The 21565-nt window shown below is 36.7% G+C and overlaps 1 protein-coding gene across 2 annotated transcripts in view; it reads right to left on the reverse strand.

Moving 5' to 3' along the window:
- PCSK5 (proprotein convertase subtilisin/kexin type 5) overlaps window positions 1–21565 on the reverse strand; it is a 261077-nt gene that overhangs the window by 53759 nt on the left and 185753 nt on the right. The window contains exons 17-21 of one of the 2 annotated variants that reach the window (XM_027729025.2): window positions 21331–21415; window positions 19100–19197; window positions 18550–18679; window positions 17356–17471; window positions 2032–2134 (exon numbers count right to left, since the gene is read on the reverse strand). In XM_027729025.2, coding sequence (XP_027584826.1) covers window positions 2032–2134; window positions 17356–17471; window positions 18550–18679; window positions 19100–19197; window positions 21331–21415 — 532 coding nt within the window. Of the gene's footprint in view, window positions 1–2031; window positions 2135–13416; window positions 15577–17355; window positions 17472–18549; window positions 18680–19099; window positions 19198–21330; window positions 21416–21565 lie in introns of those variants that run through there. The other variant, XM_027729030.2, reaches the window with a different exon arrangement.

The following is a 21565-nucleotide window of genomic DNA, read 5'->3' on the forward strand; positions in this document are numbered from 1 at the left end:
GTTTAAAACTCAAATGTCTTGAAACCATTTAAATTTTACCATGATTTGAAAAGTCTAGGCTTATGAAGTGTGAAGGTAGAAGAACGGGGTGTCATGCCTTCCTGAAGTGCAAGTGGCAAAGCAGACTTAGACATTGAATAGAAATACTTGTGAGGTTGAAGGCAGGCTGCTTGAGGGAATCAGGGAGACATTTGTATGGGTATATGAAGAATTCAGCAAAGATGTATTTCTGCTCTAGAGTCTGACAGCAAGATGGTCCTATGCAGACTGTAGCTCATATATCTATGCCCACATATTTAAGACTATTATTCATTTTTTCATGCAGCCCTTTCTGTTTGGTTTCTTTGCAAATGAAACAATGTGACAGAGGTACTGGAGGTAGCTGTGCTATGCTTATATGGCATGCACTGAGTTCAACTACATGTACATGGGTACATATGATAGCCATCTTTACAGACAGCTCACACAGTGGTAAAGTAAGTTTTTCTTGCTTTTTTTTATGTTGCCTCTAATGGGAGACACCCTAATGGTCAGATCTTGCCACTAACCTTTGTAGCTCCAACAATAAACATGGACAAAGAATTTTGTGAAAATCAATTTGGCTGGAGAAAAAAACACAATTCCATTTTTTTTCTTCTTCTTTTTTTTTTTTTTTTTTTTTTTTTTTTTTTTTTTTTTTTTTTTTTTTTTTTTAAACTGGTAACAGCAATTTCATTTGTCGAATGATCTGACTGATTTTATTATGAAATAAGATGACATCTATGCTGAATTTTCATATGGAACTCTTTAGCCTCTGGGCAAGATTTTTCTTTATTATTTTTTTTTTTTACTATAGGCTTTCCCATTTAATATGTTTTTTTCTAACAGCTTTCATAATGTGCAGAAGGATCACAGAAACTTTTTTGAAACCTTAGATACCAAAATTTAGAATTGTTAGAGAACTTATCACAGGGGCTACAGCAGCACCCTTCCAAGAGATCACAAAGATGTCATCACTGCAAACACCTGGGTGTTTTAGCACAATGATGTTCAGTTCCTTCTTTGCTTTGCAAATAACTCTATGTAAAGTACACAATATAGGTTGCAAGGAAGCACAGACAATTTAATTTAAATGCCATTGTGAATGGGAGAAATCCACTCCACCCTCCAAAATTCTGCCTAGATTTTCTCTGCTGTCATTTCTGATGTACAATACCTTAATTATTGATTAATTAATGTTTTCTCAATTATGAATTTGTTTGGACTCCATTGATCCTGGTGTGCCTTTCATTAGCATAGTCATATCATAGATAATTTCGGGGCAAATTGCAGGATTGCTTGGTCAGGTTTTTTTCTTGCCTTAACAGGATCTGATCCTGATTTCATACCAGCGCAAATATCAACTGGCTACAATGCAATCCAGTGCAACAGAACCAGTTACTGGTGTGAGACTACAGCTATGAGTAGGACATGAGTTTTAAACCAGTAGCCTCCTGGATTATGTGTGAGATGACCTAAACACAAACCTCTGATCTGCAGCGTCCTGTGGAGAAGCTTCTTTCTAGTTCTGTTCACTCCCCATGGCAGTTTACAAATATCAGCCTAATTCATGCATAACACCTCAGCTAGGGGATGATGTTTAGGTGCTATGAATATCTCCCAAATTAGCCTATTGCTAGCCTCAGCGTCCATATTCATGCCTTGTGCCAAGCTCCATAGCTGTGCAAATGCCCTAGATTCTTCTTAATTTTTTCATTGCTGTGATTCCAGCAATTACGATTTCAAAAGGATGACAATGAAAGCAAGGCTATTTTACATATTAAAAGGAATTTTTCTTTATCTGTGGGAATCATGCTGCTAAACATTACCTGCTTGTGTAACCAACTGTCATGTTCCCATAAAAATTGTTTTCTTACTTCTCCTGGTTTTGTTTGCCCTAGTCATTGCTTGCTTCTTTAGTTGACTCTGTAAGCTAGTGCTAAATACAATACAGCCACTTCTCCAGATGATGATGTGAAATCTTTGTACTGCTCTGTGCTAGGAGATAATTACCTTGTAAGTAGGCAGCTGATGCAGTTGTCTGACTCAGGTCCAGTGCACTTCTGACAGGATGCTTCACACAACTGACATTCTTGGGAATCATCAAGATATTCCCCTAGTGGAAAAAATTTTGTTTATTTCAGACCAACATCTCATAACTGAAAAAAAAAAAAAAAGGAAAGAAAAGCACCTAGCCAGGCTGGAAAAAAGGAAAGGAATTAGATCTATTTTGAATTACTGAAATGAGCACATTTCCCTGTGGCATCAGGAAAACAAGTACTGGCTCCCTTGGGGAACCAGGATACTCAGACTTGGTAGTTTCTAGTGCTTATTAATTTAGCTTTTTATTTATTAGTTTTTTCCCATGTGAATTTGACAGAGTGATTCTTGTTGTTCTTGTTAATGTTATTTATTTTGCATCATTTGAACTGGTGAGATTCTTTAAGATTCACTATGGAAAGTTCTATCAAAACCAGTGCTACCAAGGAGTATTCATTACATAATGTCTTTAGGTGCAGCTGCAACATGAGCCTGATTGCAAGCTGCAGCATAAAGAGTGTGCTGTCATGGGTGGGGGTATGTTACATGAGGAGATGGACTTGAGCAACCTTCTGTTAGTCAGAGACATGTTGGTGCTTCCTAAAACTCTAGCTACGGCGTATTTTGCCCCATCCCAAGCTGCTGATGGAAGATTCCATATGAAATGGACGTAGGCTCTCATTTAGGCTGAATCGAAACTTAGTGCCAAAGTGCACATTTGGACTTGAAAAAAAATTTGTATCATATGGACTGTTACCTTAAAACTGAGATAAAGATATAAACATTTCTAGATCATGAATACACTAGTTCTACTATAGTGCTGAAGTGTAAAGTTTGCCTCTTTATTTACTGAATATTAAGTAAAACACTGGTACAAATGGTAAGCTGCTTTATGTTCTTAGAGCAGAGATATTAATTTGGTAAGTATGATTATATACTGTATCTGTATGCACCATCATGTGAGAACAGTAAATCAATATATCACAGTTTTATAAAGCTCAAGATTAGTCTTTTATGTCAGTTTGTTCTGGGAAAATTTATTGTAACTGAGTCTATATATTTAGAGAATTGGCTGTTCCTTCATTTTTGAGTAATGGAAGAGGCTGGGCAAAATGTCCTATATAATACATAAACCCTGCAGTTTCTATGGATACTTCAATATGGAGAAACTCTTTCCATTTGCATTGCTGCTGGAAAACCCAGATTTGGCAAATACAGTGAACTTCAGGACTAAAAATACAAGTGTGGAATGACTTGGTTTTGGCTCTCAGTTTCAATGAGCTCCCTTTATTTGAAGAGCAAAGGCACTGTACAAGCAGCTACTGGTATCAATTTAAAACAATTTCTGGAAGAAAAAGTTTCTAAAATACCACAAATTGTGTTCTCTGTTCATTGTGTTTTCTACTACATATTAAACTGTATTAACAAATTTTTTAATGGTTGAAACCACAGGTGTGAGATATGAGCTAGGATAGTACTTCCATGCTTAAGGGAATGGGAATAGTATAGTTATAAAAGCATACCAACTGGAATATCAAGCCAACTGTGGGTGAAACCTAAGGTATCCAAAATGTAGGCAAAGATATAATTTTCATTTTGTAAAGGTTTGTGTGGCTCCTGAAGAAAGGGAAAAATAAAAGACAAGCCAAAAGCCAGTGACAGAACCATATAAAACATGAAGGCAGTCCTTCCCAGAGGCTGTTTCGGGATCAGCGCTAACTGGGAAGAAGTTCAGAACTGGGAGAAAATGAACGGTCTCCTGATGAGATCAGGGAAACAAAAATCTTTGTATGCATACACGTTCATACATTTTTATAGTTCTCATTATCCAAAGAGCATTTTGTATGTGTATATATATATTATATATGTTTACATACATTTAGGTAATCCCATGCATGCTCATATAGGCCAAATCATGTAAACTGACTAGTTCAATAGAACTAGTGTAGCATTTCTGAACTGCAATGCTGCATCATGTATGACTGATTACTTTATAAAGGACTAAAAATGAAAACATTAGAAAAGCTGTTAGACACAGAATTCAGCAGGACTCTCAATGTTTCTACATATTACTCAGATACTTGTTGTATTGATGCATATCTATCACTTTCTAGAAAAAAATAATGTGGTCTACTGTCTTGTAGTTTTTCAGACCACTACAGATTTGGTTATTGTAATCCTCTTAAGTCTTTCTGATATGTATTTAGAGGATATAACATGGAACCCCAGGTTCTCAAATGCCTTATGAGATTTAATATATAATTTGGTCATGGTTTAGGAATAGTACTCTCCAATTCAGTGCCCCCACTGAGACTCTCCCAAACCAGACTCTACTTGCTCACTCCCCTTGCTTCCCCTCTCCCTTCCCATTCCAGGGATGAAGTTGAGAGCTGGAGGCACGAAAAGGTGAAAATCGTGGGTTGAGATAAGCACAACTTACTGGAAACAGCAATGAGATAAGAAAACCAACAGTAACAGCAATAATATTAATAACAAAACATATAAGACAAAGAAACAATTTAAATGTAAAAAGGTAAACCAGTTCCAGACTTTCTAACCCACCATGCTTTCTCCCCCCACAGAAAATGGTGAAGCAAGTCCCTTACCCCCACCCCTCACAAGTGATGTGAGATGGTATTGAATAACATTAGGGTCTAGCCATTCCTCTTTCCTGGCTACTGTAAAAAATTAACCCTGTCCTGACTGAATCTAGGACAAATTTCGTCTATCTATCTATCTATCTACCTATCTATCTATCTATCTATCTATCTATCTATCTATCTATCTATCTATCTATCTATCTATCTATCTATCTATCTACCTATCTATCTATCTATCTATCTATCTATCTATCTATCTATCTATCTATCTATCTATCTACCTATCTATCTATCTATCTATCTATCTATCTATCTATCTATCTATCTATCTATCTATCTAATCTGTCTATCTGTCTATCTATATCTATGTATATGACACACACATATATTTTGACAATAACACAACCATGAAAAAATGCAGTATCTACACCCACAAACATACACATACATTTGGACAATAACACAACCATGAAAAAATGCAATATCTGGAAAGATTTCCTGCTGCAGGTCTTGTGGCTCCGTGCTTTATACTATTCGTTTTACATCTCCAGGAAATCTGTCAGGGTGACTTTATTATATAATTGCATCTCTGATGTTGCTACGTGATATGTATTAGAAAACCTTTCTGTTTCTCTAGTCTTTCAGTTTATTTGCCCACACTGTTTGATTATCCATTGGGCCTGAGCTACTAATCCATACACCTCAGCTATGCATGATTAAATCCTTCTCACATGGTAGACATGCTTAGTTTGAAAAGGTTTCAGTTATTTCTTTGTTACGCCTTTCATTCGAAGTGCTGTAATTAATTTCAGCTGTGCTGGAACAGTGCCAGGAAGATCAGTTCTGCACTTACTTTATGCTCTAAGCTGGAGCATTTTAAAGCATAAGACTGTGCACCAGAAAATACTTGCATGTTGGGCCCTCTGAATTGCAAGTCACATCTAGAACTGTAGATCTGCTATTGAACATTAATGAAATAGTTTTCAGTGGATATTCAGAGAGTTAACACTGAAATTTGAAAAAGAAGACTTAACACTGAAATTCGAAAAAGAAGACTTTTAAACTACTCCACAGGGCAGTTTAAACATCTGCTAGAATTCCCTGTGAGCAATTTATTTCTTTACAAATCTTGCTAGATAAGTATTGATTAAGCAAGCCTCAACCTTTTTTTAATCTTTTTTTTCTGTATTAAAATTCTTTATCTGTCAAACATACCTAATGGAGGGATACTCTCAGAAACATGTCTTAGGTGTGCTTTCAATCAGACAATGCTCATCAGTTACTTTGGATCATCCCATATTTATCCTTAATTTCTTTTTCAACTCTGTTACCTTGATATCTTGACAAAAAATATTTCTCACCTTGATAAAAAAAAGGAATGAAGATGCTGTAGAAATAAGGATTTGTTAAACAACAAATCCTGATAATGCAACGATTTTAATGTACAAGTTTTTTGTCCGCTGTTAGAAATGTTTAACTCCACATCTGGGCTACATCAGGTTGCAGGCTGCGCCTTTAACTGCATACAAGAGCCCCACACTTAGCACTGAGCTCCTATCAGTTGAATGTGGTATGTTCTAGAATGAGGCAGGCACTATTATCTCCCATTAAGAAGCCCAGTAAGATCATCAAATTAGGGTGCAATAGCAAACTAGAACCTGTCTCTCTTGAGTCCCAGTCTAGAGCACTGTCACAGTTGCTATGTCTTTGCATAAGCAGTATCAACTGTACCTTTATCTTGTCACTATTTCTCTCTTGCTTTCCAAAAGCTGTGTAATTCATTGACAGCACAGGATATTTTAGGAGACCAGTTAAATGAAGGTGTGAATATCCTTGTAAGTTATGCCTGGAGATATGGACTTTTATGTGCTGGCTCTCGTAAATCTTTTTCTCTTGTTGTCTCCCAGTGACACTTAGACCCTGCAAGTCATGTTATTTCTCCACTTTTCTTGATCAAAACTTCACTTTATCTAATATTGATTATCTTCTATAGCATTTCTGCAGTGGCTTTTCTTTTATAATAAATAGAAAAAATTACCTTATTTGCTCTGTTTTCCTTGTTTACTTTCATGGGAACCTAGATACGGATTTTATACTTGGGTTTTTTGCATGTAATCTTATAGATTATAAAGTTTTGACAGAGCAGATAAACAAAAATTGATCAGAATTGTTTTTCATCAATTAGCTGCGAGAGCTGAAAGAAATTGGTCTTAGAGAGTGCTCTGCTTTTTTCATGTTTGGCCTTGACACGTTTTATTTTGTCTGGCTTGTGGGATCAGCTCCTTGAGTTTTCTGAAGAAACACCCATAAAACTTAAGTACATAACTCAGACTAACTTGTACACAGCAATACATTAAAATTCACCCTGAGGATTCTTTAGTTTAAAGTTACTCCTCTGCTTAGCACAAAGTCTTAAGTGTTTGATAGATTACAGCTCTCTGAAAGAAATCTTGCCATAATCTCCATGTCCTAACATTTTCAAGATGAAGACATTTCCAGATTTGGCAGTCATACAAAATTGGAACCTGGTTTCCAGTTATTTGTCTAGCTTCAGTTTTCAGTTTCCTGATAATTATTCTCCTCCCCTTAGTCATTTTACACAATGACCAAATTTCTATCTCCCTATTTGGATGTGCAGAGGGGACAAAGAAGATACTCTTCATGGGCAAAACATTGGGGTGTTATCATTTGGGGTGATGAGAGTGATTCAGGTTGGGAAATCTTCTTTTCAAAAGTGCCCTAAGAAGTGATGAACAATAAGTTTGAAAACAGGATGTTGAGTCCTAAGTCACTAAACCCCCCCCTTGTGCCAAGAGACAATGCAGAACTTTGAAAAGGGTTGCACACCTCTTCCCTGAACTGCTGTGTGCTGAGTGTGATTTTAGGATGAAAGGTCCTTTTGTTACAGGACTAGCTGAGATCACACAGAGGCTCGGGTCAGCATTAATCATGACTGGCAGTAGTGAGGAAATTACCTTTATTAACTACACTATCTTACACATCCCTCTATTATTTTCCCTGCAGAATAAAAAGTTATATTAGCCAAAGCTACCTTATTTTTTTCTGACACAAAGTGATTTTTCTCTCTCTTCATTCTGCACATTTCTTTGCTCACTTCTATGTAATATTAATACAATTGTTTTTAGAAACCCATTGAAGAGCCAGAGCCCTCAGGGGTATTGAATAGGCATAAACAGACTCCAGAAAGACATTTTTTAGCATTTAAAAAATCAGCTTTAAATCTCCATTCGTACTAATTCTTTAGGCATTTAAAAATTTGCTTTAAAATTCCATTTGTCCTGAGTACATGGAGACCTGGATGAAAAAGCTGGATGGGTTCATGGTTTCTCCTTTCCCTGTGTAAGCACATATGTCAGAGGCTGGCAAAGTTTACTGCTGCCCACCTGGAGCCTGAAATTTGACAGCCCCATGAGAAAGGGGGAAAGGGAATGGAGCAATCTGTATGGACCTGTATTGATAATGCTTTGATTTGTGCCCTTCTCACTTTAAGAAGGAGAGGGAAATACTATAGCACTATCAAACTTTTAGACTCACAACGGAAAGAAGTATATTTACCTTCTCCATTTCTTCAGCTTTCTTACTGGAAATTTTTTCCTGTCTGATGCTGTCAAGCTTCCCATTCTTTATGAAGCTCAGTAGCTGAGAACTTTCTAAAGGGCCAGTGGAACAGAGGCACTGAACCTCACTGAAAATTATCTCATAGTGCTGATAGTACTGCTTTGGAAATCTAGGTAATTTCTTGTAAAATATAAATGATAAATGTGGAAGATGATGGTATGCTTTGTGTAAAGCTGGTGTTATTACCACCTGGAGTACATTAAAGATAGAATCTTTTAATGCTGGGGGAAAACATACGTCGGGGCAAGCAAGGTAACCCAGCATCTCTCTCCTATATAGAAAGGAGTACATAATTTGCATCTACAGAGCCTGCCCTGTCCACAGGATTTCTGCAGTCTGACTTGAATAGACATACACCTGAAATGGGAAAAGCTGAATGGGTAGTGCTTCAGTGGTGTCATCCATCTAAGAGATCCCTGCACAGGCTGTTGTACTGGTCTTCTTCAAATTAATCAGGATATGAACACAGATCTGCTGATCTGCTGATAACTGGGAAGATTTCAGCAGGCCAACTATTGTCCCACTAAGATGTAACAACATATTCATACTGTTTAATTTCTGTTTAATTTTCAGAGATGAACACTTTTGAAAGCCTGCAAGAAATTTGTCCGAAAGGTGAAAGTTCCTCCTTTGAAGTAAGGAGCAGACCAAGTTAAATCTTTTAACGAGTGGTATAAAGGTGTAAATTTTATTCCCATCTCTAACTGTTCAGCCAGCTCAATACACTGACTTTGGTGCTCTTCCCTTGCTTAAAATCTTCCCGGTTCCTGGTCTCCACTATAAACACCTCAGGAACGGGCAGGTAATTTATTTTTAATGATTACAAATTTCATTTCCTTTAATGATCACATATTCCATGTTGAGGGTGTAGAAATGGATAAGTTATACAGCTCTTCTAATTCAGATATAGCTGTAGAGAGGCTTTGTGACACTGTTTGGCAATGACGACTCTCTGAGCCCTCCTTTCAGCCTTAGGATTGAAAGTGTTCAGAGAGGCTGTGCTAAAGGCAGACATAGCAAGAGCAGCATTTACACAACTTTAGTTGTATGGCCTTGCTCTTCGAGTAGAAAAGAGGCTACTTTATTTGGGAATGAATATTTGAGTTATTTGTCTTTGATCCAGTGGCATTGCACAGAACAACCCATTAGCATAGTCATAAGCACCACTGCTGACAGACTCATGGATCCATGATCCATGTGGATTGGCAGCCAGGTGCTACACCTTCTTTCCAACTCATCTGTCAAAAAGCATCTGCAGGCATCAAGCAGAGGGCAGGGGGCAGGCCACGGACAATTGTAAATAGAAAAGATATGCAGTATTATCTGAATTGTAACTAAATCACATTAATTACACTCCAGTGAACATTCAGTGTTACTGTTGAATCTGCACGATGGAGCCATTAATTCTTCTTGTGTAAATAAGTATTCACTGCTTGTCAATGTTCTGGCTTCTCACCCTCAGGGTGACTGGAAAAATGGGTACTTAATCAGATTATTTCTGTCTACTGTGTTTTGTGATGGGGGAATATTTTTTCTTTTAAAAGTGTTGTTGGTTTCCCAGAAGACCTTCAATAAATCCATCCCCAAACACTGAAAAAAACCCAATATGTTATTGTATGAGGGGCATTCTTCTAAACCGCCTTGCTCCTCTTTGGCAGCAAATATATGAGCTGCTTATGTATTTGCTGCCAAAACCCAACAAAACCCAGTCTTTGGTAGGGCACCAAGAAGCTGCATTTGTTGCTTACTCAAATTATTTTTTTAAATATCAGAGCCTCCTCACCATAATATGTTTTCCTTTGACCACAATTCCCATTCTAGAAGTGAAATCTGGCTCTGTTTTTATGATGTAAAACATTGCTTTTTAATCCAGAAGGGAAGTCCTTCAGGATCGTTTCAACCATAGCTTGGCTATGAAATATTAACTCTGTGGTAATGTCTGCTACACTTGCACAGCAGGTGAATATTATTGCAATCTCTCTGGCTCTATCCTGAGGATTTCAGAACAGTTTTTCTAGTGAGACCCAATATTACTGTGCTCTGAGACATCACAGAAATGTCTGAGGCCTATGATAGATCTGAATCCTCTTTCCTCATCGGTAGAACCAATGGTGGAAACGTGGGTGTTGGTTGCACTTCAAGGGTTGGACACAGTGCTAACAGGTTCAGAGCCTTAGCTCATTCTTAGGGACACTATGTTGCTACTCATGACTCTTTAGTACTTGCTAATGAGGGGGATTTAAGCCCCAACAGACTCTCATGACAGGTTTTAAATAATCAGATAATCAATTATTTCAATCAGAAATTGAAATCTCACAGAATAGTTTAAGTAAGACAAGTAATTAAAATTATGCCTAACAGATATTTTTCCCCTGCTAAAGAAAATGTTCATAAGAAAATGCAATTTCAGCTCTATAATCTGAACAAGGTCATGCAAGTTGTTGGGTGTGAGTTTCTTTTTGATGAAAACTTGACTAGGATTTTTCTTTGTATGCTGTAAAACATTTTTAATGCTTGCGTAATGTATCTTGCACAAACATCTAATGGCAGAACTTTTCTTAATTCATTCTGTACCACTGACATGACAATGGCATATCCAATATAAATATAAGGCATGGTAATGGATCACAGACAAGTTAGTGTTTGGTGAGTTGCACTGCAACTAAAAAGTTTTGACTCATACAAGCAATCTCTTAAATGTCTTTACAGGAATCTTGAATTTATAACAGGCCTTCTGACCATCATTCAGTTAATTATTTTCATTAAAAAGTAACAGATTGCTATTAAGAGGATTAACTTGGTCATCGACAGTTGGAAGTTGTATTTAGTGATAGATGAAATTGCTGTAGTCAGCTCTAGTGCCTCTGTATAAAGGACTACTCACCTTCAAGGCTCCTACTGTTCCTACCTCATATTATCTGGCAATGTGGAACAAACAGAAGTCTGCTATTACACAATATATTCAGTTGCAAGGATTGTTTGGGAATTTGACACAACATTGGAAAGTTGCAATACCAATAAAGATTGGGATAGTCTGGGTCTCATAGGGAAATCTTTATTAGAAAATAGTGTGCTTTACAGAGGGAAGGCTTGCAAAGCCTTTCCAGAAAGAGGCAGGGAGTGCCAGTGGATAGCGGTGTGTGGGTAGGCAAGGGCTAAGCCAAGAGTCATGAGCTACTGCTCAGAACCATAACGTTTCCACTGACCTATTCTGGCAGGTATCTGATCCCACAACACTGATGTGTGCCTGAGGTGGAGAGTCGCAGCTAAAAAGAGAGGAAGGTTGTAACTTCACTGCAGAAATGGAAAGAAACACATATTATAAAATGACACCCTCACCCAACAAGCTTCTGCAGGCTGTTCTGCAGGTCTGGGGCATGCTAAACTTTTGTTAGCACATGTATGAGTTTTTTGGGGTTTTTTTGACCCTAGATGTCTTTACTAGAAATCTTTGAGACTTTTAGTAAAAAAGAGGTCTAGATGGGTGTTTAGTTTTCCATTTAAATCAAGGATTCTCCTAAACAAACATGAACTGGAAAATATCATGTTTTAACTATAACAAAATCTTCAATTTGTCCTTGTTTTTTGACTTGTGATATAAATAAAGTGAAATCAGTGGAAAGGTTTAATCTGATGCAATCCACTTTACGTCTTTTTAGACACAAAGTGTTATTTTGTTCATACTTAGCAGCTCCTGATTTTTCTAAAATGGTCCATATCTGTTCCACACATCAACAACAGTGTCAAACCCTGAACACTCCAAACTACTCATCACTGAATCAGACAAGGAGGATTGATCACTTAAGAAAACTGCAGCTGGGAACAAACTAGCTTCTTTCAATTGCAAACCTGCTTCTGCAGCAATCCTCTGGTACAAAAACTAACTACAGTGCTGCTTACAAATTTTGCTTTTATCTGACCACAGCTATTAAGGCATAACAAATAAAAATGATCAGAGTCTGAGCTGGCACCAGAAAGCACTGGTTTTCAGCCTAAAACTCATGTTTGCTTACTTGTTTGCTCAACATCTGTAGATAAAACCTCTGGAGCAGACTTATAAAAAGTTTATTATCACTATCTGTGCATTTCCTGTCCAAAAACTTGGACAAAGTCTTGACAATAAAAGACACCACGTTTGACTGAATTTCTCATGCCATTTGGAAGATGAAGGTAGGGTGGGAGCTGAAAGAAGCAGATCTTCATACGGCATTGCTGTAAGGGTTAGGCCAACCTTTTTTCCAGGTGTGGTCTTACCAAACTTCTGCTAAAAATGTGCCGTTCCACATATGCTTGCTTTTGGGGACTGACTGGGAAACTCAGAATGATTACTTAACTCCTTTTTTTGACACCAGGTCAAAACCAGTCAGTGACAATGAGATGTCTGAGGCCAAAAGGTGGTGGTTTTTTACAGGAAATTCTTTACATGGCCTCATTGGATGTGATTAAAACATCATCTGAATACATGACTTCTTGGATTAGTTGCCACTTTAGTCTCCACTCAGGCTGTGGGACTAAGTGGTAAATGAACCAGAGCATCAGCTAAGGTCAATGAAGGATCTCACCTTGCAGAGGTAACAAATGAGGCTACTGGGAGCCCTTTTGGTCTGGAAAGGACAGATAGCCCACAGTTCTCAAGTGGTAGTCAGTGGCTGTGTTCTGAGGTGTACTGGTTGTGAGTGCTAGCACATGAACAGACCTCAATATGACACTGTACAAATGGCCATGCATGACTGCAAAGATGAAACCTTCCTTCTAAACTGTCTGAGCCAACAGACAGTTACAAATAATGCTTTTTAATCCTAAGCATGCAAGAGATTAGACCCATCACAAACTCTTATAGATCAGAGGAACTCAACATTGTTATACACTAGGGTTCAGACATGGCTCTACTGATACTATGCAAAACGTGTTCTCCACATAAAACAGACGCAGGTGCAACCATAAATCCCATCACTTAAACAAAAAAAAAATCTGTAATAAAATTAAACACCTTTAACATCTGAATTTGTTTCAATGACTTGTGTGTGAAACCTAAGTACTCTATACCACAGAACTACCTATGATTTTCAACAAAGATATTTAACATACAGATCAACATGTTTTTCCAGACCAAAAGAAGAGGAATTTAGGTTAATTTAATAGAAAAAATAAAATATGGAATAACATTGATTTTGGCCATTATCAATTACAACAGAGCTACCCTATTTTACAAATAACAACTGAACATTTTACACATGTACAGTATTTTTTCAGTAAAAATGAATTTGATTAAAACAATGTGTCAGATTTTTTAAAGAAAACAAAGTTATTAATTTCTTCTCTATAATAGTGTTAGAGACATTTGTAAGTATCCAAAAAAATTCTTTACAATCCATTACATAATTAAATCTCAATAATGAATATATATTTATATATAATATATATAATATTAAGTTAAACTTTGAAAGCATTATGTTCTAGTTAAACACGTTATACTGAGAAATGAGGCAGCAACAGACTAGTAGTTAAACTAGCACAAATTTGAATGTTTATCTGGAAATTTGTAATGGGCACCAAAGGAGCCTGACTGCCCCCTGTCATATCGAACCAGGTTGTAATAGTTTACCTGCTCCCTGCTAAAGAGGACATTACCTACAGAAGTTTGTATCCATCCATTTGTAAAGCTTCCACAATAATTTTTGATAATTTTTTATCCCCTTTATTTTCCAAGATTTACGTTCTTAGATTCAATCCATTCTCTGTTTGTATGTCCTGGAATGCTGAAAAAGACACCTTGTATGTTTTAAGTATTATCCCCTGTAAACAGTATCTTTGAAGTTCGATTTTCTGTTTCCTGTGAAATGACTGTCTTTTGAACTGTATGCTGAGTGAAGCTGATGAAGATAAATTAAACAGAAACTTGTACTGGCAACCATGTGCCTGGGTAGGAAAGAGTGAGGCTGGGCCACTTTTCTCATCACCCAGGACCATTTTACAGTGAGGTAACTCCATTGGCCTCACGAGGACTATTCCTGCTGAAATTTCTATTGTGAGCAGTTAAAGTAGACTCAGGCCCATCACAACACAAAGAGAACCACTGGTTTACCGCCCTTTATGCAATTATACCTGGAGTTGTATTTGGCACAATTATAAATTCAGTCCTGTAAACACATCCTGTCACACACAGTCACACTGGCATTTACATATGGGCACTACGAAATAGTTCCACATATCTGTATGATAATATCCCCTTTTTTTAAATGAACATTACAAGACAAAAATAATTTATGAATACTTCTTACATGTTAGCAATGTTTTCTGACTTCTGAGCATATACATTACTCTCACTTATGCAAATCAAGAGAAGTAGTATCTCCTAAACTTGTCCACTACAGGAACAATTTTTTTTAATTTTGTTTGAAATAGCTTTGACAATTTAAAAAAATAAAATAAAAATCCTAGCATATCTGTTAATAAGCTAGCTGTCTAAAACTGAAATCTATATGATCAAAACCCCATTTTGGGCAAACATATATACATACTGCATATGATAAAAAAAAACAGCATACAGCAGAGGAAGCAAGAAAGAAACGTGTTCAGAAATGTTCACTTTTCATTTTTTAAAATACTATTACAAAAGGGGCAGAACTTAGTCCTGCACTAATGATGTTTCTGATCCCCTCAGGAACTCAAGTTCCCCCTGTCAATACACACTGCACAAAAAAAGACTAATGCAAACTTTTTTGTATTGTTTAGTTTTAATCCATGTAAACTTGTGTTGTATTCTTGAAACACTCTTTAAACATCTTGAAGTGGAAAGCAGCAGGAAAAAAAGGGAAGAAAAAGGACTTTCAAAAAACAGGAATAATCCTAAGGTTGACAGGAAATCAAATCAAGAGTTAAATGTTAATTTTGGCATCAGATGCTTTGGTCACACAATACTGACTCTGCGATCCTGGATGCTCAGCTCTAGACACCCAGTTATGAAAGGTAGGTGTGTTGTAGTTTTTCCATTTAAGTTCCAACAAACAGTTCACCATCTCCCCACACAAAGAAGAGGGAGAGAGAGAAACGTGGTTTTCTTTCTTTCCTTTTTTTTTTTCCTTTTTTCCTTTTTTCATTTTTCAATAATATGGATTAATCTATAAGTCTATAGGAGCAGGAGGATGCTGGGAGGTGTCATTTTACCCCTTTTGTTTACATGTTCTGCAACACAATTGCTGAAGCACTTTCCGCTGGCAGAGATTGTTCTTTTTCACCAGCATACAGAATCCTCCCTCGGCCCAGGACTCTTCCGTGGCTTCCAGAGGGTAGCAGCAAGAGAAGGAGGAGAGGTTGAGGATTTGGAGAGCATGGCGTGTACAATGGAGGAAGGTTTAATTGGTCAGACAGGCAGATTTGGTTGAAGAGACCATTCAAGAGCAGGTAGCAAATAGGAAATTTGGTCCATCAAAAGGAATTCCAGTCAACAGCATTTTTTTTTTCAGGGAGAGGTATTGTGTGGTCCAACAGGGAATGATTTGTATCCATTTGTGAAAAGGAAAAAAAGATTAGAAAGAGAATAATTAGAAAACAGTGATATTTACAGCAAAGGAATTTGTTCTCAATTTTTATGAATCAAAAGAATAAAACAATCAAACCACAGAAAAATTGTCAACAGAAATACAAATCCTGTAGAGTGAGTTAAACTAGTAACCAGTGCTTGATTGTAATGAGACCCTCTCTGCTTTGTAAATTAACAGGAAAAAAAAATGCTTCTGATTTTCCTTAGCTCTCCTACACTGTTGAGAACACATGGTGTGTGGTGTGATCCAGCATGGTGCACTGCAATTGCCTGAAGGCCAGCAAACCAATGTGTTGCTCTCATGAGAGCTGCATTGGGAAGAATGGTAGAGACAGTACTGAGATGGGGTCGTGGGCAACTTCACATGTATGTGACTGAAGTTGCATGCGTATAAATGAAGATGGATTTATCCAGCCATAATAAAGACCAAGTTGGTATTTCAAATGTTTGCATTGTAGAAATCAATTGCAATACCATATTGAGACCACTTATTCAAAATTCTTAGCATTACGCTTCTTCTTCATTTGTCTGTCTATATCTGGCTACTTCTGGAATTGCTCTAGATTACAATGACTCTTCCAATCTCCTGATGTGAAAAAGTCTCATGACTAATTTACCAGTACCTGTAATGTAATTTTACAATGGACAGGGTATTTTCAAAGTTTGAAGGACTAAATTCCAACAGGAACTGTGAGGGTCCACAGAAAGAAGACTCTCACCTGTGCCCTTTCTTTTTTCTTTTCAAGTCTTTAGTAAAACTCTTACTAAATCCAGTGGAAACAAGCTGGACCCAAGAGTCACTGTTAACTTTTACTATGTCTGATGTAACATATCTTCTTGGACTTTGTTCTGGTGTGATTTTCCTGTTAGATTGCACTTAGTGGGCTCTATCTACAAGTAATTCACACAGTAACATCTTCAGGGAAGCACAATGTTATCTAAGTGTCTCTGTAATTGTGACATTTAAAAGGAATGAATATTAGTGAATAATTATGCCAATTATATGCAATAAGAATGCTATCTTGGTTGGCACAAAGTATTTGGAGGAAGTTCAAATCACCCTAAATTGCATGCTCCCTATTTCAGAATTCTTTTGTTCTCACCCTTTCACACAATTCAAGCAATACTGCAGGCACTTTTAATGGTTTTTACTTACCAGCATTTTCACAGCTAAAGTGGTGAAATAGATAAATGTAATAGTAAAATTAATAGTACTCTAGGGTCTTCATATAAAAATCTGTTGAAAGCATTGGCTTTGAAAAAATGATAAGGAAGGAAAAATAGGTTGTTGGCAGGGGGAAAAATGATATTTGGAAAATTCAGGTAAAGTGGATGTGACTAATCTACATGCAAATGTAGTGTTCTCCTTTTCATACACCTGAAAAACTTAAAAAATGTAACTCCGACTTTAAACCAACACTCAGAGAAGAAAAGAAACAGACCAAACCAACCCAATACACATAAAAGAAGAAGCTGGCAGTGGTAAAATGGATCTTTGCACAGAATAGCACTTACCATCCTTGCATACTGTTCCCATCACGCAGGCACCAGTGTCTAGGTTATAGCCACTTGGACAGCTTGTACAGTTTCTGTCTCCTTGACCACTACAATCCAAACAGCTGGCATCGCATCTGAAAGACAATGGCAGCAGTTGGTCTTCCAGCCCCACCAAATACAAGAGTTTCTATATACCTTTTCTGTATTGAAAAGGATTGTTTGCTGTTTCTAGAGCTATCAGGTGCTACAATATTGCTAATACTAATAATTATGATGATATAAAATTAGCTACCCCTGCAACCCACCCCTGCGTCTTTCCATCAACTTTCTATTCAAACTTTTTTACTAAATAGCTGCATTATTCTAGTATTTTGGTACTATGCAGAAATAATCAATGAAAAGTATTAAACTGATCGTGCATACATGCGCCAAAAAGGCATGAGGAAAGCTGCAGGATAGAATGACTGACGTGCTGCCCAGTCCTTTCATCACCCGACTCCATTGTATTTTCATTGCATTTTGATTATTTTTTTTGTGTGGAATATACTTAAACACATGGTGACTCCCTTCCCACCCCGAATTCAAAGTGAGTCAATGACTCCAAAGGGCAACAAATGATATTTGTTTAATGAAGAATGGAATAAAAAAAAATCCCTTCCTTAAACAGCACAACTTTGTCCAAGATTTCTCCAGCCTTTTGTACACTGAGTTAGATAAGCTATCCTGGACAGTACTTTAGAAATATATTTCTGCTATGTTTGTGAATATGTAGTGTAAGAACTAAAATGGTCTTTGTAAATAGTAATTAACTTGCAATTAAAACCCCCCTAGTGGACTATTTTTGTTTGCTACTAAGAAATGCAGATCCTCTGTCAGATTTGTAAATTTTATACTTTTTCACTGCAGACTGTTTAAACTGAAGGTCACACTTTAAAGAAAACTTTATAAGGAAAGTCACACTTTATAAGAAAAAATACTTTCAGAAGACCTATATGAATATAAATCAGATTAAAATAAATAACAATAACAACAACAACAATAATAGTAACAATAATAATAATAATAGCTTTTCCGTCACCTGTTTAGCATGCAATATATTTTTTTCTACTTTTGAAGTCAACAGTATTTTATCTTCTCATAAATATTATCTTTTTCAACAGTGTAATAGCTACTACGCTGCCAAACTTCAGATACATTAGCCACTGATCATACCTTTTGCAGCTTTTGTATCCACTTTCAGTAGAGTGATCAAGGTAATAACCACTACTACAAGACTGCACACATCTTCCATCTTCCATAAAATAACCCTGTGTGCAGTTTATACAGGCATCTACTCCAGCACCTTAGACCACAGAGAAATTGTTAGAATGCGTATACGTTGTTAGAATAAACAGCATGACATAATTTCAGTGTACCTTTTCCTGAAATAAATGACTCTTTGTAGTTCTAAAGCTCCTACAAAATCTAGCAAATGGAGGGCATTATTGTAAATCCTATAAGCTCTATCAAAATTTAAAAAAATATTTAAAAAAATCTAAAAAACCCAACCAATCAAAAAAGGAATGTATAAACTCTTTAAATTAAAAACCTTGATTTCCATGCTAGCCAAAACAAGTTTACCATATTAAAATATATTAAAAAGCTACCAAGAAAATGAAGTTTTCACATACATACAATCACTTCATACTGTAACTGCGATAGAGTGGAATAAAATCAGAGCTAAAATCCTACAGGAAAGAAAATTACACAGATGATGTGGTACCTGCACATGTTGCACAAGAACGGTGGCATGTTTCACATTCTTTGCCATTATGGTATTTTCCTTCTTCACAGCGGATAGCACATTTAGTGCCATGCAAGCTATTGTAAAAAGGAAAAAATGCACAGTGTTTGGGCAGATAACAGCAACAGATGACAACAAGATCATGCACAATCCAGTAGTTCTCTTTTAATCAAAGAAAAATCCACATATTCCGATTCATCGCCTTCCTTCATTGGTCATATTTTATAAATTTAGAGACATCAATCACTTCAAGTGGGAATGAAAAGCAGTTTTGCCCATGGGGAAATACAGAAGTTGTTTACAAACTCCTTGTAAATACTACCAAGTAACAGGGGACAGAGAAAAAATGAACAATGACAAAAACCACTAAAAATTCAGGCATGTAAAATGTAATTATCCATGAGGAATTTGGTAAAGGGTCAACATCACTGTATTAAAAAAAATGCTAAGGGACTTGTTAATACTTCTCTCTCATGCTTCTCTGAAAGACCACCAGGATCTCCTGATACTATGCTACAGCACAGGTTAAGAACACATTCATATAGTGAAAGAAATCACAATTTCTGCAACAGCAGTTTCCCTTGAAACCTCCTAACTGAATGCCAGTACTGTGTGTCTTGTGAGATTTGTCAAGATTACAGCTGGAGGTATTCTGCCTGCAGGCACTTTTGAGAGAGCACAAAAGTAACAGAAGGAAAAGAAATAGCACAGAGAGTCACACTTTCATGCATTCTTCTAAGGACTGTTTATTGCTTTTGTGTTATAAGGTGCCTATAGCAGTTTGTTGGGTTTGGGTTTGTTTTTTAAAATTTATTTTTTAAACTAGGACTTCTCTGACATGTTTACCATCTTCTGTGGAACTTCAGTGTTCATCCAATTTAACACTTTCTCTAAAAATGCTCTTCAGCTCTGGGGTTTACCACCCTGAGTGCTAACATGTTCTACAGACTGGATCCAGCAAAAGTCAGGTACGCTCAGCACCACTGGAAATTTTCAAGAGTCTACACAGTCCCAGTTTAGAAAGCAAACTAGCAATTCAACAGAACTAACAACTCTTGTTTTCCTGTTATTTTTCCTCAGTCATACACCTCAAAGAGCTTTACAAGGCGCATAGCATTATCATGTTTTTACAGATGGGAAAACTAATAATTTGCCCAAGTTTATTCAATGGGCCAGTAATGGAGCAACACTGGAATCCAGGCCTCTCAAGACCCACTCAAAGAAGGCTCTGCCCATTGATAACTCTGCCAAGAAAATGCTGAAAGATCTGAAGAACTATGCAGTACGAAATGCATGTCCCACAAGGCTCCATTTATCATCCACACAGATGGTGTTTTTTAAAAATGTTACCAAAATTTACCCTCAGTTTGCTAATATTGCCCAAGAAAACATGAAGGTTGGGTTCTTTTGATTTTTTTTTTTTTTGTATTTCAATTTCAATAAAGAAATCCAGCTATTGATGTTCTAGAAAAAAACATTGAGCTTTTATTAAGACATGAAAATCCACTTCACTGGGGGCTAAAACCTTGGTGTTAAAATGTTAACACAAGGCTCATATTCTGAAAGAATATCCTATACATACCGAGTACTGACTTCATATTTTTTTGTGGCACTAAGCCAGCATACATTCTGTCATGAATGTTGCAAGATTTTTGACTTTTTCTGCTTGGATCAAAAGGTCATTCATTCATAAAGAAGCTTGAAATGTGTACTGCTGTTTTGTAGGTTTTACCTATCATTTTCAAGAATGATTAAGTTCCCCTATGAAGAAAAAAAATCTCCACTACTGTTTAAAATATGTGAACACTATACAGTATAGAATTGAGCCTGAGGTACTTGAGATAAGCTAATGATTGGATATAAGAAGAAATACAATAAAGATAAGAAAATAATTTCTGACTACCACATGAACGAATTAGAAAAATTACTATAATTCATCAGCTCTACCGCTAAAATAAGCCTGCAAGTAAAGAAGCCAGCTTTCCACATGACTGTGACTTTTATGTTATCTGAAATGAAAGGCCTTCTAAAAATCAGTTGTTAGCCAAACGGGCACACAAGAAAATAAGGTATTACAGACTAAACAGCATTGTAACAGTTGACATAAAGGCCATCAAGGTTAAATAGCTATCAGATGTTCTTCCTTGTGTATCCACAGCCTTGTATACCTCTTCTGGTATTATGTTTAGTGACATCCATAATTTACTTACCTTAGGCCATGTCTGCATTCTGTGCAGATTTGGAATTCAACACAGGTCTTACAGTTTTCACTGCATTTTCGACAAACAATCTTATCTACAAAAGAAAAAAGCCCAGAAAGCCTTGATCAGTTTTGTCTGATAAAACTGTATGAATATATTATTGCATGACTTACTGCTTTCTAATTTGACATCATCAAGCTAGACTGAAATAGCTAAATTCTGCCTAGCATTACCTTTTTCCATC

The sequence above is a fragment of the Pipra filicauda genome, unplaced genomic scaffold (assembly GCF_003945595.2).
Source record: "Pipra filicauda isolate LSUMZ 115617 unplaced genomic scaffold, ASM394559v2 scaffold37_size4185640_pilon, whole genome shotgun sequence".
NCBI lineage: Eukaryota > Metazoa > Chordata > Aves > Passeriformes > Pipridae > Pipra > Pipra filicauda.